The sequence below is a fragment of the Rhizophagus irregularis genome, chromosome 18 (genome assembly GCF_026210795.1).
Source record: "Rhizophagus irregularis chromosome 18, complete sequence".
Lineage (NCBI taxonomy): Eukaryota > Fungi > Glomeromycota > Glomeromycetes > Glomerales > Glomeraceae > Rhizophagus > Rhizophagus irregularis.
This window is the reverse complement of record NC_089446.1, coordinates 705,286-727,767: the sequence shown is the minus strand read 5'-3', so window position 1 is coordinate 727,767 and position 22,482 is coordinate 705,286. Positions and strand designations below refer to the sequence as shown.

Here is a 22,482-nt window from a genome sequence, read left to right as displayed (position 1 = left end):
TTAAATAATAGATATTATTCAATAGTAATACAACTCTAATAAAATTTAATACATAGTAAATTAAAACAATACTAAAATTATTTGTAAATTTTGAACGTGTATTATTATGTAAAATTTTCCAATCGAAGCTAATTATTAGCATTTAAAAGTTAACTATTAGTAAATGTTGCCTAATAATAATGCGATTCTAATAATGTTCACTATGCTCCTCGAAGAGGTGGTTATCACCTAAAAAGAATTAATATCATTATAAAAATGTAGATACTTCCCGAATTCTGAATAATGTGACTATGTTCAAAGTCATTGAGAACGAAAAAATAACAAAATAAGTCAGAAAGATAAAAGAAAATGTAAAAATAAAGAATTTATAAGAAAAATAGTAAAAAGGTAATAAAAGATTAAAAATGCAAAAAAAAATGAAGAAAATAATTTTATAACTCACAAAAAAAGAATATTTGTAGAAAAATCAGTAACGTTAAATCATATGATGGGATATACAGTACTAGAAAAACGGTAACTATTAAAGTCCGTCATGTTTATTTACTCTAGATCCTTTTTTATTACAACATTAAACAAAAAAAATTGATTACAAATTATCAGTGTTACAAAAAAAAAGGAATATGATTGAAAAGATTTTTAACATATTGTTTAAATTTGAATGTTAAAAATTTCTTCAACGTGCTAATCCTAAAAATGTATGTTATTATGGAAAAACTTTGCAAAATCAAATAGTCTTAATCAAATATTATTTCAATAAATAAGATATTATTTTGTTGATTGTGTGGCATTAATAAATTACTTGATTATATACTTCCTGTTAAATAATTCCCTACACGTTCTTTCCCTCAAGACCAATAGCCGAAACAAATTAACCTTAAATAAAGTTTAAGCAAGTCAAGTAATTATTGTTAAAGAAAACTCAATTTAGCAAAAATATGTGGAAAACTAGAAAGTAATAATGGAGTGTTTTATAAAAATAAGGTAGGAAATAAAATTAAATGAAGGGGGAGAGTGTGAAACTAGACTATATTTAACAATAAAAATACGTGTGAAAGTGAAATCAATAAAATTTTTTAACTAAATGAGATAAGGAATAATATTACTGATTCAATTTTTTCACAAAATAAGGTAAGGAATGACATAAAATTTAGTTAAATATATTTAAAAATGGTTCTAATTGAATTTTTAAAGAATGGAATATGGAATCATTTCAAATTATATGGTTTATAATATATACAGGTGAAGAACATAATGGCGGCTAACTGAATTATTTATTTGTTGATGCTAATGAACTATATTTAATTTGTAGATATTAAATGATGAACATATTGTCTACATGGATATTACGATGGTTTTGCTTTAGTTTTTAGAAGCAAAGGTGGAAGGATGTACGTGCAAAGCATACTATGTATACCACTACTTTCCTTGTAGGCAGTGCAAGCAATCCACATATTATAATAGTAATATTAGCTATTATTGCTGTTATTAATTTAATCATAGTATACAAAATTTATTCGTTAGACGCGTAAAAAGTAATAAATTTCAATAGTTAACGCTGACAAAAAAAAAATATTTTTAATTTGAATTTTTTTAAATGGATCATAATATTCTATACTTGCTGATTCGCCGTAGCACGACTAGCGCGTCCACCAGTAGCTTTATTAAAGTCTGTTTATTGGGTTTATTGGGTCAATTCCATATGACAGATTAGCTCATAAAAGTCAAATGTAAATTCCATGTGATTTTTAAAAAATTTGCCCGCGAAATACTGTATATGAGAAAAATAACTATTCATATTAATCCACAACTTTACAACAAATAAGAATATTTTGCATACTAATTAATATATATAAAAATTTTACCTATCTTTACAAAGTAAAATTGTTCAATTTATGAAAGATAAATATAAACTCTAAACTGAGTTAATTAACCATTTAAAAGTATATATTATAAAATATAGGCTTAATTAAATCTATAATGACAATGAAGTAAATAAGACCCGACCTTTCAAATTTATACATAACTTTTTTATTTAACTATTAAAGTATATGAAATACAACATTTATTTTATCCTACTAACAAATATTTTGTTATTTTATTAACGAAAACTTCTTGCCATTGTAAACTTACTGTAATAAAGTTTTTGATCAGTGAAAATCCAGATAGCGAGAACGTTTGGGTAAAATTTTAAATTAAATTATTGTGTGATCTTATCTTTTTTTTTACAGTAGTACTGTATCAACTTATCATTTTATCGATCACTTACAATTAATTAACCATTTTTAAAAAGACAAAAATTTTCTTTTTTTAAAAAAAAAATAGTAATCGTTTAATGCTAAAGAAAAAAAGGGGGAAATAAAATTATATCATTAGTATTGGTAATCAAGAAAAAAAAGAGGATCGAAAAAAAACACAACCACCTACCGAAGTCTGTCGATATAGTAATATTTATGAAGTTTAAAATTATACGCGAATAATTAAATCAATTAATCAAAAGTCTCATACACACAAATCTCTGAAAATTTTCTTTTCCATTTAATCGAAAAGATACTAGTCCAAACTTGTTAAGTTAAATCATTTAAAAGGTTCAATCCAAATACCCAAATATTTGTACTTTGAAAATAATATTTACAGATTTTCCAACGCAAAATTTTTTTTTCATCGTATCACTAGAATAGATATGCAGAAAAGTGAATGTACAAGTTTTCGCCACCCTTTGTATATAACCATTCCGAAGTAATAAATTGTTCAATTTTTACGTGTGCTAACTGCAATATATTAAAGTATAGTTTTTTTTTTAAAATCAGAGTCGTTTCAAAGTTTTTTATTTAATATATATATAAACATTACAAAATTATACATGACATTTGAAATTTAAAAAACAAATTATTGAATCTATTGATAATAAAATGTAGTTACAAATTTTTGACCATTAAGTTCATTCCTTGCAAATGCAGTAATTTCATTTTGACCGAAAATAAGTCCAAAATCAATGCTTCTATTATCAAGATGAGTATCTAATAATGATTGTTAAAAAATTAAATAAGAAAAAACTTACAAATAATTAACCAATATTACCAATATTGTAAATAAGGTTTTTAAAACTTACCTGGAAGATCAGCGTTTAATACTCCAAGTAATTTCATTCCTGGTTCATCAATGTACATTGCAGAATCTTCATTTGTATAATAAACTTCAAATTTTATGTGTGCCTGGCCTGATTCGGGTTTAAAATTAAAAGAAAAGACCTGATCTGATGTAACTTCAGTGCCTCGTTTGACCAAAGAAATAAATTTAGAAATTTTTCCGTCAGAAGTTTTTCTATTAGGAGGGTCAGTATTTTTCCAATCCGAATTAAATTGAATTCCATAAGTATAATCAAGAACTCTTGAGGAGCTACTATTAGTATTATCTTCTAATTTATCCAAATTTGAACTTATAGATAACCCATAAATTACCGCTCCATGTGCAATTACAGTTGTAGGATTATAAGGGACTGAAATAGTATTCACTTTATGATGAAATTCTTGTTTAATTCTTTCTTGCAAATATTCGTTTTCACTGAATCCTCCAACTAAAAATATTCCTGAACAAGTTTCTTGACTATTTGAAATTTGTATATGTATCAAACGAATAATTCTATCAATCATAAGATCAACCAGTTTTTTTATATCATTATACTCAACAACATTAATAACCCAATCATTTTCTTCCATGATTTTTCTTATTTCTTTACTGACATATTGCTTCAAATATGGATAATCATTAACATTTAAGACATCATGATATTCTATGTTATCATCTGAGAAATATATTATCCTATGGCAGAAACTATTAACCAGTCCTTGAAATTCGTCATATTTAACCTCCATTAATAGGTCAATACCACGATTTCCAAGTTTTTCACGTAAAAATTTTATAAATTCCTCATTGATAAATGTACTTACACAGAAATCTCTGATGTATTCGGTAACTTTACCTAATTGCAATGGATTATTTCCAACCAATTTACAAGTAGACAAATCCACAGTACAACCACCATTGTCAACAATCATGAATGAGTCTGAAAAAAAACAAAGTTAAACCCCAATTAAAATAACTTTTAAACTGGTTAAACAATAACATACTTCTTGTAGTCAACAAATCATGCTCCTCTAATTCATTTTTCATACAATAAAGTGCTGCGGCTTCAGCTATAAATAAATATAAGATAAATAGAATTTCTTCACATTTAACGTGAAATATTGAAAAAGATGTTTAGCCTAAATTTTTTACTTACATTCTGTAATAAATTGCAACTTTTTCGAGCATTTATTTCTTATAAGGTTTGCATCATATACGCACTCTCTCATAATATCTTTGTCTTTTTCTGAAAATCCCATGGGAACAGTAAGAACTAATAATACATTTTCAAAGAAATCAATTCCTAACCAGTGATTTTGGACTTCTTTTTTAATATCCTTAAAATTTCAATCATGCAAGTAAATATGTGGTATGAATTTTAATAATAAAGAATTTTTTCTTGTACCTCACTAATTTTCCTAAAGAAATCTGTAATAGCCTTTTTATATTCAACTGGAAGTTTTGGTTTCAAATTATCTGGTGAATCGCCTAGGTATAATTTGAAAAATTCAATATAATAATCATAATTGTAGTCAAGAACTGTAGGGACTTGCATTTTTAGGTAATCTCTATTATTTGACCATGAATCATATGAATATATATATTCTTCATTAGAAACATGGCAACAAGCAAATCCAGAGTAAGTTGTTCCAAAATCTAACCCAACCACAGCTTGAATATTAGAGTTAAGTTCAAATTTTTCTGTATTTTCTTTTAAACCTGAAAAACGCATAAAATCAATTATGGTATTTAATTCCATATTTAATTGGCAATTAATAAAAAGTTGACAACATACTTTCGGAAAATCCATCACTATTATTATATATGAACGATTCCTTAGAGCTTTTTTGTTCATTATTCATACTTTCGGAAAAATTATCCCTATTATTATATAAGAACGATTTCTTAGAACTTTTTTGTTTATTATTTTCTTTATTTTGGTCAACAGAAGGAAAAGTTGTCGAATCGTTAGAATCATAATTTTGTTGTTCATTATTTTCTTCAACTTTAATATCATTCTCCTTAGTTTCATCCAATTCTGATAATCCCAGTTCATTTTGGAAATCTTGAGAAATCATTTCAAGTTCTTGTAATTGTAATAACTCTTCATTTCTTTGTTTTTCTAAATTTTGAACATGCTGTTGAAGTTTTTCAAATTCTTCATCTCTCTCTTGAAGTTTTTCAATTTGCTTATCCTTTTCTTGGAGTTTCTCTTTTAAAACTTGAATTTCTTGTTTAAGATTTTTATTTTCTTCCACTAAATTAGCACATTCATCTTTTGCTTTTTTAAAATCTGTCTTAAGTTTTAAAATTGTACCAGCAATTCCTGATGCCATTGATGTCGTTGTCCTCAAATTTTTTTTCTTTTCTTTTTTTTTGCGTATAGGGCGTAATGGCGCAACGCTCGACTGTGTACAGCTGATCAGTGATACATATACAATTATTGCATACGTTACACACGGCTTATTTTTTGCCGAAAACTCGGCTGACAATTTATAAAATTAAATGTATGTACGGCCAGATAATATTTTACGCATGTGATTTTCATGATTTTCACCACAAAAATTTCAGAAATTTTTGACAAAATAAAAAAATTTTTTTTTTTATAATAAACAAAAAATATATAACTTACAAAATTCCAAATTTCATACTTATTTTGAGTTATATAAAACGTAATAAATCTCATTATAACGACAATTAGAAAAAATTTATTAATGGCCCGTTATAACGAGCGGTACATTAATCATATTCATCATAGATTTTTATTCAATTTGATTAATTATTTTTCTTTTTTCCTTTTTTTTTTTTGAAAAAATGCAAAAAAAATATCATAATATGATTTCGCAAAACAAATTTAAAAATTTATATACCTCTGAATAATTTTATTATAATTGGTATAGACCAACGATGAACACCGATGAATAATAACTCATATCTTTTATTATTTCACATCTGTTACAAATATTCCAGAGTAAATTTATCTTGATTATTTCTTGCACAAGTGAATAACGAGTAATTCCGATCTCATTCTGATCATCAAAACACGCATGGAGACTTTTACCTTAAACAATCAATGTACCTTTTCTTTTAATGATGCAGAAATATTACAGATTCTACATACTAAGGTTATTCTATCAACATTAGTAATTGTATTTTCTAATGATGCTTCGTATTCAAAAAAAAAGTAATGCTAAATTTGTCAATAAATATTAAAGAAATATTTTATCCTATATTGTAAGAAAAACAAAAATTTAACTGTTTATCGTATTTAATAATTTTAGATTTAACGACTAAGTTCTAGAATACTCTCGCACTTAGATCTTGGACGTTCAACTTAACTAGGAAACTTAACAGTAGAGCATCGTCCATTTAGAGTTTCTTGAATTAATTTTCTTATTTGAGCTAAATAAATTTCAATAGTTTTTGTATAATATAATAATTGAGGCGGTAACTAAGGTAATTATTTCTTTCTTAAATTTGATATATATAACTTAAATAATTCAACTAGGCGTGGACGTTGTTCTTCTGTATCATCTGATACTTCACCAGATTCTTCCTCTGAAACTTAATTCTCCAAATGGTGATTTTTTTATGCCCTTCATCATATTGAAGTGCTATAGATGCTTTTGAGACACCTTCTTGTCCTGGCCTAATTACTGTATCATCAAAGAGTTGAATTTCATAAGAATTTTATTTTAGTTAATAATTGATTACGCCAATTAATATTTCCAGTTTTAAATTTGTAACGTCTGAGATGACGTTAAACTATTGGTTAATATGTTCTACAGGGCAGTTGATCGTGAGAATTTGATTTGATAGTATAATGTCATTTGTTTTTAATTGCTGGTAATTTTTCTATCAAAATTTGACTTTCTTTTCCATTTTACTTTGTTTTCTTGAAAATTTTGTTTCCATTGTTCTTGATTTCCTCATAAAATGTCAAAAAGTTGGGTTTACAATCTATTATTAAGAAACTATATTTACCATTTTCTATTAAGACTTTTTAAACCTTTAATATGAGATATTTTTTCTTATAACTTTTCTTATATTTTGTTCTATTATTAAAGATATTATTCAATTTCAGTAAATATTAATATGTTATTGTACGGGCGTGCTTAATAATGATCTGATGTGACGCTTCGCGTCACATACCCACCCGTACAATAACATACAATCATACAAAGTTTATTACTTGTAATTTCTAGTAACTTAATATCAAAATTTTCATTATTTATTGAAATTAATTTATTGACATAATTGTTATAATTCATGTGTTGACAAGTATATCGTTCAAGGAAGAAACATCATTAGATATTTTGTTATAGGGATTAAGAGTACAAAGCTTTAATAATAAAAGAGTGAAAGAAGTATTACACAAACTTGGATGTAACAATCATAATTTGTTCATGATACAGCTGATACAGCCATAATAAGATTTTTAATACTGTGCATATTTAGTAATTTTTTATTTTCTTTCATAAAATACTATATTAACATAATGAATATTCTTTATTTTCAATTTTATACTCAATATTTAAACGATATTTTATTTTTATTCTTTTTTATATTCTTGAGCATAAATATTAACTTAATTTACTTATTAATTAGGATTTAATTCAGAAATGCAACGGAAGATTGTTTCTGAACTTTTATTTCAAATTTGATTTAATTTTGCAAACTCTTGTTGCTTTTCATCAATAAAATAATATAAACTATAATAAAAAAAAATTTAAAGTTATAAACAGTTATGCAATAATCTATTTAATTTAAAATTTTGGAAAATGACTCGTGAATCGTGATACGTGCCTGTACTGACGTACATTTGCCACCAGTCATTGAACATTGTTTTCTTTAATCATATAATAAATTAATACAAAATAACTAAACTTATCCCGAGTTCTATGCTTGGTTCCTAAATATAAAATATACTAATGATAATATCAATAAAATAGAAGAATAAAATAACAAAATACTTCCTTCGTCCAAAAATTCATTTCTCATTATACTTTCTTAATTTATAATTCTGAACTTTGATAATTTCCCATACTTAATATTATTCTCGTATTTCAACTTTCATAATTCATTAATAAAACTTCAAAATCCTAATTATCATATCAAATTGTTATAATTCTCCCTACTTATCATTGTATTTCATAAATAAAATAATATAAAACGATAAAATAATTATTAAAAATTCACAATTTTTCAACTTACTAACATTTATTGATTATTTCCCATAAGTTATTAAAATATTACGCCTTTTCTAATTCCAAAAGTTACTCTTTTTATGTATTTTCAAATTCCCATGTAGTTCCATATCCAATATTACTCTTTTTGGACATTACGTATGCTTATTAATTTGATTACGAATTTTCTCATTTCTTTGTAAATTTTGTCTTGTAAATTTTTCACAAAGTTCAAATTTTCCCAAAATTAACTTCTTATTGTAATTTCTTATCATCATTATGTCACAGCCAACAAGTCACCAAATAATGTTACCCTTTTTATAAATTGTCACAAAATAAATTGCTTAGTAATGTAAAAAATCTTAATGTCATACTAATAAGAGTTTGTTTAGCAGGATTGAAAATAGTTTGTTTATTGATATTAGTAAATTTTGAAATTTTCATTTGACCTATACTGTATATATATTGTTTGGGTCTTTTTACAGTACTAATTCAATAATAGTGATAATTAGTTTTACTAATATTATACATTATTTTTTTTTCAAATCTTATTGGAATTTGGTTGTTTTGATTATTATTGTTTAGAATAATAAAAAATTTGAGTTTTTCAAAAAATTAATTAAATTAAAAATCAATTATCATTAAAAAAGAAGATAAGTCCAGTATCTATTGATTCAATTCAGTATACTTATATATGGATTTCCAATTGATTTTAAGAAGAAAAAATTTAATTGCTTTCTTTTATAAAAAAAAAAGTATTAGCATTAGTAATCAAAAATCAGAAATTCATAACCTCTATTATTATTTCTTATCCCACAATTTTTGACAAAAAAAAAAAATATAAATATAAATACCAGTTGATCGTAAGCATGAAAGAATTTATCTCTAATTGGATCACCATATACAAACTATAATTGGCTGATGATCACATGATTTTAGTTCAAAATGAATCATTTGCATAATTTTATTAGCAGCAGAAGTTAAACATAATTATTATAATAATATATAATGTTTTTATTTGAACTTTGAAAGTTATGACAAAAAAAATGGTATAATATTTTACATTATATACTATGACTTAATGTTAAAACTTAATCTATAAAAACAACCTTCACAAACTAAAAGATCTTTGAGATCTCCTCTCACAAAACAATAAAATAACAATAGGAGAAGGTCTTGAAAATTTGTATAGCAAAACAGGTTATTCTTTCCTAAACATAAAACTATTAACTTTCTATCCCATTATATATTGGTTTTATATGCTCTATAGCCAAATAGCTTCAAATACTGGATTCTACTGGATCCTACAATGAAAATGAAAGTAAAACATGCTAATGAAAGAATATGTAAAGTTTTGTCAATACTTACTTAGTAAAAAACTTATGTTACCATATAACTGATCATTTTTAATATATATTGTACTGTAAATTTAATATAAATAATTGTGTAACAATAAGGGTCAAATAGAATTTCGCTCATGCTTTGATTGTATGGGTGAATAACCCCACTCACCCCAAAAATAAATTTTTGAAAATAATTTTATAATTAAGCAATTATGATTTTACTGATTAGTAATGATTTTACTGATTAGTGACAAAATAATTAGTATAAATTAGTATAATGTAGACAAAATTTGCTGATCACTAATTAAATTTACAGAAATTAACCATTAGGAAACATGATCTTATATTTGTAAAAAGAAGGTGGCTGAAATACACAGTGAAATTTGATAAACTGGATTTGTCAGTTCCATCAAAAATATCTGGTTTATCAGGATATCCGGCATATTGAAAAAATTTTGATATATTGAAAATCATTATACTGAATTTTTTTAAAAATTCATGCTAATAAAACTAATATGCACTATATTTTAATTTTTCATCCTAGTTTAAATCACAGAAGCCATGAAAATGAATATAAAATGTTTTAATATATAACTTTGGCCGGAATTAAGATTTTTATAATTCCGGCCAAAATTAAGATTTATCGCATCACATTACTTAAATTTTATTGGTTAATTATCACGTGATCCAGTTTATCAATTATTTTTACTATAGCTAGTTAGAAAATTGATCCATTATAGTAAACTCTGATATATCAAACTATTTTAATATATGTGATTTAGTTCTAGCAAAAAAGTCCGGTTTAGACCCAAATCCAATTTATCAAAGATCTGGTTTATTAAATTTTACTGTGTATAACACTATAATCACACATTTTAATTGGAGTGCTTTTTTTTTTTATCACTTTATATTTATTTCAAAACTTTTTAATAGTCAATTATAAATTAAATTTTTTTTGTTTTGAAGTGCTATAATTTATATTTATTTAAAAATAATACAATAAAAATAATAAAATAAGCAAACTAACTAATTTTATATAAAAATGGATGATAATCATTTCATTAGTACTTAATAGGTACTTAATAATTACCTAAAATAAAATGATTAACCAATTATTGCGATTTTGTAATAATTGATTTACATTCCAGTTTGGCAATGATGCAATGCTTGTACTTGTGATTGATGCTTTTGCAACGTAATGTATTTTGCATAAATATTATTACTATATTTACTCATACTAATAAAGGTATTTAAAAGGCATTTAATAATAATAATAATAATAATAAAGATATTTATCTTTTCAATTAGGGAGAGTTTTGATATAGCAATGGACCAATATGTTGGTAAAGGTAAAGCATGTAACATGAATAATAATATAAATTAAAATTATTCAAAATTATTAAAACAAACTTGCAATATAATAAAACTAGCTTTGTGTGATACCAAAGAACCTGAAAGTAAATATAACATACAAAACAAAATTGAAATATTAAAATTTTTATATATAAATAATCAAATATAATTAAACTAAATTTCAAATATAACAAAACTAGTTTCCAGTAATATTGAAGAATTTGAAGAAAGTGGCACTGAAGAATTTGAAATTAGTAGTATTGAGACATTTGAAGAAAGTAACACCACGAAATCTAAAGGTGTATTAAGCTGAAATATTAAATTTTTATTTATAAATAATTCAAATACTATCTAGATTAACTATAATGAATTACTCATTATTTTTATTGTATTCCATATAATTAAATAATTTATTCAATAATTTGTAGTTGGTAAGTTATCAGTTATTTAAATCTTTAGTTCTTTACTTTATTTATTTTATATAACATTCAAATAACTAAATTCTTTATTTATATAACTATTTAATAATTGATTATATTACAGATAGTAAGTTATAATATATATATTATATTTATTTGTTTAATATATTTTACATAATTTAACTAATTATATTCTTACTTTAAATAACTAGATTGTAAGTAATATATATAATTTACAGTAAATACTTTTATATTATCTTTATATCTACTAATTAATAATTAATAATACTATAGGGTGTAAGTTATATGATATCTATATTTATATTATTTATATAATTTAAACTAATTAATTTCTTTATTTAAAAAAATATTTTATAGATGGTAAGTTATTTAATTAATTCTATTATTACTTATTGTTATAATATTTACATATAATTTAAACTAGTATTTTCTATTTTTAAACATTTTATTTTTTTTTAAATAATTGATTATTATTAACTTTTTTGTTGCTTTAATTAGTTTGACTCTCAATTAATCGACTTGGAAGTTTCTAATTCAATACGATTAAGAGGTACATTAAACATAATTTACCACCTATTTTTATACATTTAAAATATACAAAAATCATCTGAAAAATATTTTCTGAAATCTAAAGTTGGGCCAATACGTTAAACGAAGATTTTTGCCAAATAAATCATAAAAAAGTTATTATATTTGTTTTACATAATAAATCTTGGCCAAGTTTTTATGGGAATTATCAATACTGACCATAATTATTTTTGCAATAAATTCTAATTCACTAATTGATTTTGCATATTTCTGTAAATTAATCTAAAAACACTATTACTTAAACAAGTATTGCAACTACTAAGAATTTAATATCTGAAAAGTATCTTTCAAAATCAGGAATAAGTTGTATTTTGATTCCAAATTGTTGAGATGTTAATTTTGTATTTTTATTAATAAAAAGATTGTACAGTATATCTCACTTTTAATTTTAAAATCTTTATTAATAGGATAAATTATCAATTTTATTTAAATTAGTATATAATTTGACCGACACTGATTGCAAAGAATCAGAGTTCTTAATTGTTGAAAATACAATATGCCTAAATATACCCATAACAAAAATGTCTAATTTTGTAATTTCAGCTCTCATTTGAAATTTGCAATTTTAAAAGATTATCCTCATGATTTTTTTAATTAGAGATAGTCAGAAAGCCAAGAATTTGTTTGGTACTTTTAAAAGTTTGAAATTATAATAAAACTGTACCAATAATTGCATTTCGACTCCAGATCATGAGTACTAATATAAAGTTGCTCCGCCGATCCATCTCTAGCGAATTAACTTTTTATGGTTCTTTAAGAAAATTCCAAGCAAGATTTTTCTATAATGTTGGAACAACAATTATGCACAAAATTCTATTAGCATAAAGTACCTTTTTATTATAATTTATTTTTTTAATTTTAAATAAAGAATAACTTGATAAAATAAGAAAAAAAGCGCAAAATGTTAAATATAAGGTGCAAGTTACTAAAGTTTACTACAAATTTGAAGTACAAGGCGTTCAACATTGTGACGTTTCATCATGTTAGCCAAAATTATACTAATTATCATTTACCCAAAGTACGTAATTTATTTGTCATTAATGAAAGTATATAACGTAATAAATTAAAATAAGTATTAGTTAGTTTTAAAGTTTCAATGTTTTTCACACAAATAAGAATTTGATTATTAAATCTCTAAGATAATCTATATTTACGTAGTTAATTTAAAAAATTAATCTAATAATCAGAAGTAAAACCCCTCCCATCTTTAAAATCCAATTCCAAAGTCATCGGATGTCTACCTTTTCAATTATCAAAAAATAACTTGAAAGATTTCGGTTTAGATAAATTCCAAATTCTAAACTTAAATAAACTAGTTTTATAATTAATTTTACGGGCTTTGTAATTAATAAAATAAAAGTAAAAAAAAAAACAGTATACAATAACTTTCCTGACCAAAAAAAATATTTTACAAACTTGCATCATGAGTATATATATATGGTATTGGCAGGAACTGTACAAAATTAACAAAGAATGTAAGCGTTAAAAAGATTCAAATAAATCTAAATAAAGGTTTAAAAACTAAATAAAAACCATATATGTGTATAACTTGATTGTAGTAAAAATTGTTTAAAAATTTTTCATCCAATATTTGAATTAATAGGAAATTTGCTATCAGAATCTTGCGTTTCTACATTAAAAAGTCAAAGACGTGAAACTCTAACGACTTCAAACTTCGCAAGTGGCTTGACTATCTTTAAATTTTGTACGTCATACCACGTGATGAGACGACAATTGTAACGAAGGACTATATAAGATCACTTTTTATTAGAAAGTGAGTATTTCTTAATAAAATAAAAATTAAAAAAAAAATTTATTCAAGTTTAATGATCGTAAATATCCATAAAGTATTCAATAGTCAAGAATTATTCAAAATTATTATTTTATTTTTTGGTTTTTTTCCAATATTATATTTATTGAATTATCTTAAAAGGAGTATGTCAAATTCTTGATAGAAACTGAGACGGATTTGCGTAATCACATGTCAGCCGAACAGTGATGCACGTTTCGGCCATACTGCGCCTTATGTACCTTATTAGAAGTTACGTAATATAATATAATGTAACGTAACACATATTTATTCCATATAAAAAAAAATTTTTTTAAAAAATTAGGTTTATTATTTACCCTTATATCCATTATCTACAACTAAATTAAAAATTATGGCGTCAAGTCAACCATCTTTAAAACGAAGAAGTAGAAAACAAGATCAAGAATTTATTAGAAACCAAAGTAAAAATGAATATTCTTTAAATACAGTTAGTGATAATAACTGGCAATTATTTATGTGGTTCGCTTCCTTGGAAACAGTTGAGAATTATATTTGTTTATTTATTCTTGTTTGGGATACTATTCCAGTACGAAATAGTGCACAATATTCAAAACAATTAAAGGAAGAAACTGATAATTTAATTCAAATTATCAAGGAGTTAAATTTTTCAAAAGAAAACGATAAGAATTATTCCAAAATGTTAGATGATTACAAAGATTTTCGTTTTATAAGTGATCAAAATTTTAGACAAAATTTAGTTCATAATGTTTGGACGGAATTGGAGAACCATGGATTAAAGAATAATTCTTATGCTGTTTCGGACCAATTAAGCCGTTGTTCATTATTCCAAAAAAAAGAGTTAAGAGCGATGATTTTATCTAGGATAAAATCCTTTCAATCATTTTCAAGAAAAATAAAAGAAGCAATAGAATTACAACAAGCACCCCTTAATAATAAGATGAAAGATGAAAATCAAGAAATAATTTTAAGTGAAAATAAAAGTTTGGAAAATCAAATAGTCGGTTTAGTCGATAATAATTTACAAATTGGTAATTCAACAATTCTTGAAGATGAGTTACAAGGTACTCGAGATACTCAAGAACTCATGAAAAGAGAAAATGAGAATTTAAAAGTTCAAGTAAAAGAATTAATAAAAGAAAATTCGAAACAACAGGCAGCCCTTGATAATGTATCTTGGGATGATGATGAGTCACATAATTCAAAAAAATTAATTCAAGACATTACAGATTTACAAGATATGCTCAAAAATTTCACAATGGTTCAAGGAAGTGATTATAAGATAATTAACGGTGAGGCAAATGCTCTTTTTAAGTCTTTTAAATGCGAAGTAAATTGTCCTAGTTTGCGAGCAAGCCTTGTTTTAGGGTTTTTACTTCAAAGGACTGTAATTGTCAAAATTATAGTAGAAGCTGAAAAATATTTAAATGGCATGTTTGAAGGAAGTCGAGATGCGGCTCTTGAGAGAGATATTACAAATGCCACCGAAACCTTAATTAATCAGATAATATTATTTGAAAAGAATCGGAAGGGAGAAGATGATATCACTAAGATTACACCAACAAAAATTCGTCAGCAGGTTTATTCAGCTCTTAGTTGTCGTGGCTTTCCAAGTGATCACTCTTTAATCACAACCACAGCAAGTAAATTGTTGCATAAGATGAATAGAGTTAGACAAATTGTAGATGAAGAAATTAAAAGTGAAATGGATGATTTGGCTATTCAAATAACTCATAAAGTTATTAATATTTTTTATTTTAGTTTTAAAACACAAGCTTCTGTACCAACCTATAAATTTTTCGAAGCTGGTCAAGCCTTGGAACCGCATCTCATGCAAGGAGCTTTTGGAAATGATGAATCTGAAAAATCGGAAGTGGAAGTTTGCGGATTTCCTTGCATCGGCATATTTACTGGTGATAAATTGAGTGATAAAATTTTTATAAAAGCGCAAATTATTCCAAGATCGAAGCGTTTATAATTATCGTCATCATAGGAAGTAAAATTTTCGATAACCATAATTGCAATTAAAGGGGGTTATGGAATGAACCTGAAACAGAAGTAGTAATATTTATAGATTTTCTAAGCAAGTTTCACATATATAATTATTTTGAGAAATCGCTTATCATTAGTAAATACTGTATTTTATTATTTTGTAAATATTATATTTATTTATAAATTATTGATTTTTTTCTTTATATATATGAAATAAAAAAAAATTAGCGAAATGTAAAGTAGATTGTTGATCTTCAAATATATAAATAGATGTAAAATATCATCGTCTTTTTCATCATGTAAATCAATTAATAACTTAAGAAATGCTAAAATGTACCAAATTTAGATCCGAAGTTGAATATTGTAGTGATGAATGTCGCATAAAAGCTTAAGTACAAAATTTTACAACACCTTGTATACAATGTAACGATTTTCTAGACTTAAGTTGAGTCAATATTGTCGTTGGGTAAGACGTAGAAATGCAGCAAAGTATATAAAGTGCAAGGTATTTAAAAATATGTATATTTTTTTTCTCATTAAATATCGAATTTGATTCAGCATAATTAATATTTTGAACGATTTTAGAAAGATTTCGTTACAATGCTAAATGAATTCTTTATGGTGGTCTAAACAATGTCAGGAATCACACAAAATTGGATGAATTATGTTTAAAGTTGTACAAAAAAGATGGCTTATTCTAGAAAATATTTTGTGAAGATTGCGAAGAATGGGTAAATGAAAATGGTATGATTTTTTTTTGAATTGTCCCTTTTATGATCACTTGGTCAATTAATTATTCATTAATTAAAAACTGTATATATCATAATCAGTTTAAAAGTATTTCTAATCAATATATATCTTCTTGGAAATGCAAAAATAAACATACTGTATATAAAATATTTTCTGAAAAACAAATTATATCACACTATAATAATTATCGAGATTATATTGAGAATCAAGTCCAAATACTTTTTTAAAATAATTCATACATTGTATATATGTGTATTATATATATGTGTACATTATACATTTAAATTTAATTTATAGTACCTTAGTGATATAAAATTTAAGGTGTGAACACTAATTCTTATACTACTGCTTTAGATCTCATGAATTTCAGATTTCTTTCATAACTAAAACGTTTGTCAAACCAATTATAAATACTATTCTAATCGAAAACTTATTTATATAAAAATTATCTTATGTCCGAATATGAAATAAAAATTATTTATATACAGTAGTAAAATTTAAAATCAAAAGTATCCATATGTTCTTGTCTATTGGCAATAATTTCATATTGACCAAAGGTTAGTCCGAAATTAATACTTCTACTATATATCTAAGAAAATTCATCGGGATATATCAATTATCGGTATATAAACTATGAGGTTAGACTGTAAGCATTAATTATTTTCATCATTAATTTATTCTAATTTGATTAATCATTTTTTTTTTTTTGAAAAAAATGAAAAGTATGTTCCCAAATAAATTTTAAAATACATAACAAATTTATAAATCTATACACTTCTTTTTTTATCGTTGATATATACCAACGATTTCGAGAATGAACACAGATGAAGAATAACCCATATCTTTTTTACTAATCTACATCTGACCATCAGAACACGTAAAAAAAAGTATAGAGAATTGTGCACAAATAATCGATGTACCATTTCTTTCAATTATGCAGAAATACTGCACACTAATAAAAAATGTGGGATTGTCGCCTTATAAAATTCTGGAATTAATAGTCCTAAAAAGTGACGTATATAAATTTTGTGATGGGCGGTTTTAATTAAACGCCATCAACGTTAGTAATTGTATTTTTCTAATGATGCGTCGTAAATAGTTAATTAATTTATATATTTTTTTTTTGACAAAACATATATTACTGTAGGATAAAATATGTCTCTTAATTTTTTTTGATAAGGTTCTAGAATATTCTCATGCTTAGAATTTGAACGTTCGACTTACAATTGTTTGAAGGTTGTGTAAAATGTGATTCATTAAAAACTCGCCAAGGAATCATTATATACAATTTGGTAGTGAAATTACCTACTCATCATAAATTCAAAAATAAAATTAATTATCCGAAAATAAATGAAAAAAGAATTATTATTTTGGTTTTGACTTAAAGTTCAGAACTAATTACTGATTAAAATGAGTTTATATTGATATTTGTTAATTTCTTTTAATACATGAGAATTCAATAATGGGTCGATATGTTAAATTTATAAAAAACGAAATTTCTTGGCAATAGAACCTAACCATTGGTAACTGGTAAGCTATAATCTTTTAAAATCCAAACCATCATCATTAAGTAGTTCTTTCGTTAAAATCTTAGCAAATAAATAGAACAATAATTTAGAATATTAAATCATATGAACGTAAAATATTCTTATATTCATTATTATTTTACCAACTTCAATGATAAATAAATATTATCAGTATTCTTTGTTTAGTAATCCAGTGAGTTTTGACAAAACATTTAGTAAATTTTAATATTACACGTTTTTGGATTCTTTTTTTTTAAAAAAAATCTATTGATCTTGATTTTTATTATTTAATATTTTGTATTTATGTATAAATATGTTATTATTTTTAATTTTTTTTTCTTTCTATTTGTAACTAATTATAGACTAATAATAATAAAAAAATTATTAAACATATTAAATATTTATTGCTATTATACCCAAATCTTTCAAAAACAAAATCTTATTTACGCCAGTTCATGTACAGCGACATAGATTAGTTGGTAAAGGTAAGTGATGAAAAGTAAGAAGAGAAGAAAAAGGTAAGGGTAAGTAAATGAAGAGTAAAAGATAAAAAAAAAGGGTCTTTATCTATTATAAAATTACTTTGTATATATAATGTAATGAGTAAACCATTATAATATTTAATTAATGGTTAAAGTTCAAGGGTTACAAGTTCTATATTCACTTAATAAAATGGATTAGTTATACTGTTTGTTATAGGTAATCACGAGTTGTGGGCTATTGAAATTTTATAATTAATAATTGATTTTTTTTCAAAAATCAAAAAATAAGATTATAATGTGCAAAATTTAATTTTAGACATTTTTAATATTTCTGACATTTCTAAATATGGTATGAAACATTTGATAAAGATTTGCAACAAAAATATGCATGTTGAAATTGTTGAATGGTTGCAAAAGGAAAATGCAGATGCTTTATTATTATAAAATCATAATTATTTAGGATTAACTTTTTTTTAAACTAATTTCATTTTTCATATAAAAGTAGTATATTTTTAATCAGTACTATATATTTTCTTGTAAAATCAAAAATCATCATCTATTGGATAGTAAAATTTAGTTACAAATTTTTGTCCATTAAGTTTATTTCTCGCAAATACAGTTATTTCTTTTGAATTGAAGGTTAATCCAAAATCAATGCTTCTATCATCAAGATGCACATCTAATGAAAAATATATATATTAATCGTATTAGTTATTTATGACATTCCCAAAAATTATAATAAAAATAATTTACCTGGAAGGTCGACATTTAATACTCCAAGTAGTTTCTCTGATTCATCAATTTGAGATTTGTCTTTGTCTGTATAATGAACACTAAATTTTACATGAGATTGACCTGGTTCAGGTTTATAGTTAGAAGAATAAGTCTGACCAAATGTAATTTCAGTGTCTTTGTTAACCAAAGAAATTTTACTATTTAGTTCGACATCTTTTGTCCAATTCGAGATAACATGAATTACATAAGTATATTTAAGTACTTTTGTAAAACTATTACTAATATTATTTTCATTATTTTTTAATTTACGTAATCCATAAATTACTGCTCCATCTGCGATTGCACACATAGGTTGATCAGGAATTGAAATAATTTGTACCATATTATGAAATTCTTTTTTAATCCTATTTTGTAAATAAATATTTCTACTGAATCCTCCAACTAAGAACATTGCTGAGCAAGTTTTTTGATTGTTTGAAAGTTGTATATGTATCAAACGGATAATTCTATTAATTATATTATCAAACATTTTTTTCAGGTCATTGTATTTAATGGTAATGTACCAGCTATTTTTTTCCATGATTTCTCTTGTTTCTTTAGTGACATATTGTAAAAGACATGGCGCAAACGAATAGATATTTAGCCTACTATCTATCATATTTTCTCCAGTAAAAGATTCTTTCGTCATATTCCAGCATGATTTAATCAAATTACGAAATTCATTATTTTTAGCTTCTATTAATAGATTTATGGCACGAGTTCCAAGTTTTTCACGTAAAAATTTAACAAATTCTTCATCAATAAATTTACTTCCACAGAAATCTCTAATACGTCCAGTCAATTGAAGCTGATTATCTTTAATCAAATTGAAAGTAGATAAATCTACAGTAAAACCACCGCAGTCAACAATCATGAATGAACCTAAAAATTTATGTATAAAAATATATATGTGTTGAAGTAATTTTTTTTTTAAAAAAAAAATTGTTTAAGTGATCAAACCTACTTACTTTCTGCAGTTAACAAATTACTTTCCTGTAATTCATTTTTCATACAATAAATTGCCGCAGCCTCAGCTGTAAATATAAATACACAAAAAGTAAATAATTTAATTTCATTATTAAAGAGAAATTCTGAATTTTATACCTACATTCTGTAACAAATTGTAGATTTTGTGAGATTTCATTTTGAATAAGATTTGCATCAAATAAACATTTCTTCATAATTTCTTTGTCTTTTTCTGTATACTCATCAGGAATAGTAACAACTAATAGTGCATTTTCAGGTAATTTGGTTCCCACCCAGCGGTATGCAACTTCTTGTTTGATATACTGAATAAATTTTCATTCATGTAAGTAAATAATTTTAATAAAAAGATTTACATTTAGACTCACCATTCCTAATTCCCTTAAGTAATCTGAAATAATCTTTTCATAATTAAATGGAAGTTTTGGTTTTAAATTATCTGGTGAGTCGCCTAGGTATGATTTGAAGAGTTCAACAACTCTGTTTCGTCCGTTGTTGAAATATGGTAATCTAACCCATTTAAGACTTTCATCATAACAAAAAGCTGTATTGATCTTCATTTTCTGGTTTAATCCAGAATATGAAAAATATTCTGACCATGAATCATAATAACACATATTTTCTTCATTAGAAACACTACAAGAAGAGAATCCAGAAGAAATTGTTCCAAAGTCTAATCCAACTACAACTTGAATATTAGTATTATTGTAAAGTTCAGATTTTGCATAATCTGAAAAATATATAAAAAATTAATCATATTATTAAATTTAGCCAAATTGTTAAACTTCAAAATTCTTACTGTATACACATACCTTTATTTGAAGAACTTAAGTATTCAGAGGAATTTTCAATATCTTCAATACTTTCTTTTACATCACCTAAAGTTAATAATATAATTAAATTTAACCAAATTATTAAACTTCAAAATTCTTAATTACGTACCTTCATTTGAAGTTCTTGAAAAGTTTTCAAAGTAATTTTCGGTATCTTCAGTATCTTCAATACTTTCAATATTTGGAAAGACATCAATGTAAGATTCAGATTCTGAAGGATCTAAAAATAATATATTCAAATTATTAATTATTTAATTATTTATCAAATAATATAATTTCAAAAATTTCATTACTTACTTTCATTTAATAAATTTTCAGATAATATTTCAGTATCTTCAAAATTATCACTAATTAATGGACTATCGAAGTTATGATTCTCAAAATGATCAAAAAAATTTACAATATCTTCGTAATTTTCTTTATTTTGTACCATTTTATTTTGTTGTTCTAAATTTTGAACTTTTTGTTGAATTTTTTCAATTTGATCTTTTACTTCTCTTACTTCTAAAATTTGAACACGTTCTTGAAGTCTTTCAATTTGATCTTTTACTTCTCTTACTTCTAAAATTAGAACACGTTCTTGAAGTCTTACAATTTGGTCTTTTAAATTTAAGTGAAGATTTTGATTAAGTTGAAGATCTTGTTTTTTAAAATTGTCAAGATTCTCATTATATTTGGATAGGTTATCATTTAATTTGGATAAGTTATCATTTAATTTGGGTAAATTATCATTAAATTTTCTAATAATTTCGAGTTTGTTAAATTCGTCAAGAACAATATTATCAGCCATATTTTTTATAATATGATAAAATTTTTTGAAAAAGATTTTTGAAAGTAAAATAAAATTTTTGAAAGTAAAGTAATCTCTATACAATGTCAGTATATCTTTTTATAATTTTTAATCTATACATGTCATAATGATGTATCTTATCTTTGCTTATATATATCATTATTATCAGGTAATAATTCAGTATGTGACACCTTTCATATGTGATGACTCATGTTAAGTTATGATTATCTCAAATATATCGCATCCATGATTAGTTTAATAATAACACATGATGTATGCATGAAATTCATCAATTCCCGTTGTATTACCCTGATTCATTTTAAAAATTAATATAGTTCACTTTATTTTTTTTTAAATTAACATTTATGGTTACACCACGTGCCCCAAGAGGAACGCTTAAAGCGAGGCCTTAGGCACGTAGTGACCATACTCCCAGCCCGACGACACAGTAGTGTGTACCATCATCAAGTAATATCATGAATTATACATGTTTTGTTGTACTTTGAATATATTTAACTGTCCAAATTTC

General features: G+C 24.5%; 3 protein-coding genes across 3 annotated transcripts; 1 reads left to right on the top strand and 2 right to left on the bottom strand.

Moving 5' to 3' along the window:
* Positions 1–2,895: 2,895 nt before the first annotated feature.
* OCT59_009788 (uncharacterized protein) lies at positions 2,896–5,523 on the bottom strand (the record flags this gene model as incomplete). The annotated part of the gene is made up of 6 exons (XM_066132603.1): positions 4,919–5,523; positions 4,529–4,842; positions 4,280–4,460; positions 4,128–4,193; positions 3,110–4,063; positions 2,896–3,017 (listed from the first exon to the last, which is right to left on the bottom strand). Exons 1-6 carry the CDS (start codon positions 5,457–5,459, stop codon positions 2,896–2,898), a joined length of 2,178 nt encoding a protein of 725 aa, XP_066000230.1. The 5' UTR covers positions 5,460–5,523.
* An 8,672-nt stretch (positions 5,524–14,195) lies between these two features.
* Positions 14,196–15,800, top strand: OCT59_009787 (uncharacterized protein; the record flags this gene model as incomplete). Its single annotated transcript, XM_066132602.1, has 1 exon — positions 14,196–15,800. One exon carries the CDS (start codon positions 14,196–14,198, stop codon positions 15,798–15,800), a length of 1,605 nt encoding a protein of 534 aa, XP_066000229.1.
* Positions 15,801–19,114: 3,314 nt separating this feature from the next.
* On the bottom strand, positions 19,115–21,953 carry OCT59_009786 (uncharacterized protein; the record flags this gene model as incomplete). Its single annotated transcript, XM_025327897.1, has 8 exons — positions 19,115–19,251; positions 19,326–20,228; positions 20,315–20,380; positions 20,455–20,635; positions 20,699–21,060; positions 21,143–21,208; positions 21,273–21,383; positions 21,461–21,953. The coding sequence occupies 8 exons, from the start codon at positions 21,951–21,953 to the stop codon at positions 19,115–19,117; spliced, it is 2,319 nt and encodes a 772-aa protein (XP_025169018.1).
* Between the last annotated feature and the right edge of the window lie 529 nt (positions 21,954–22,482).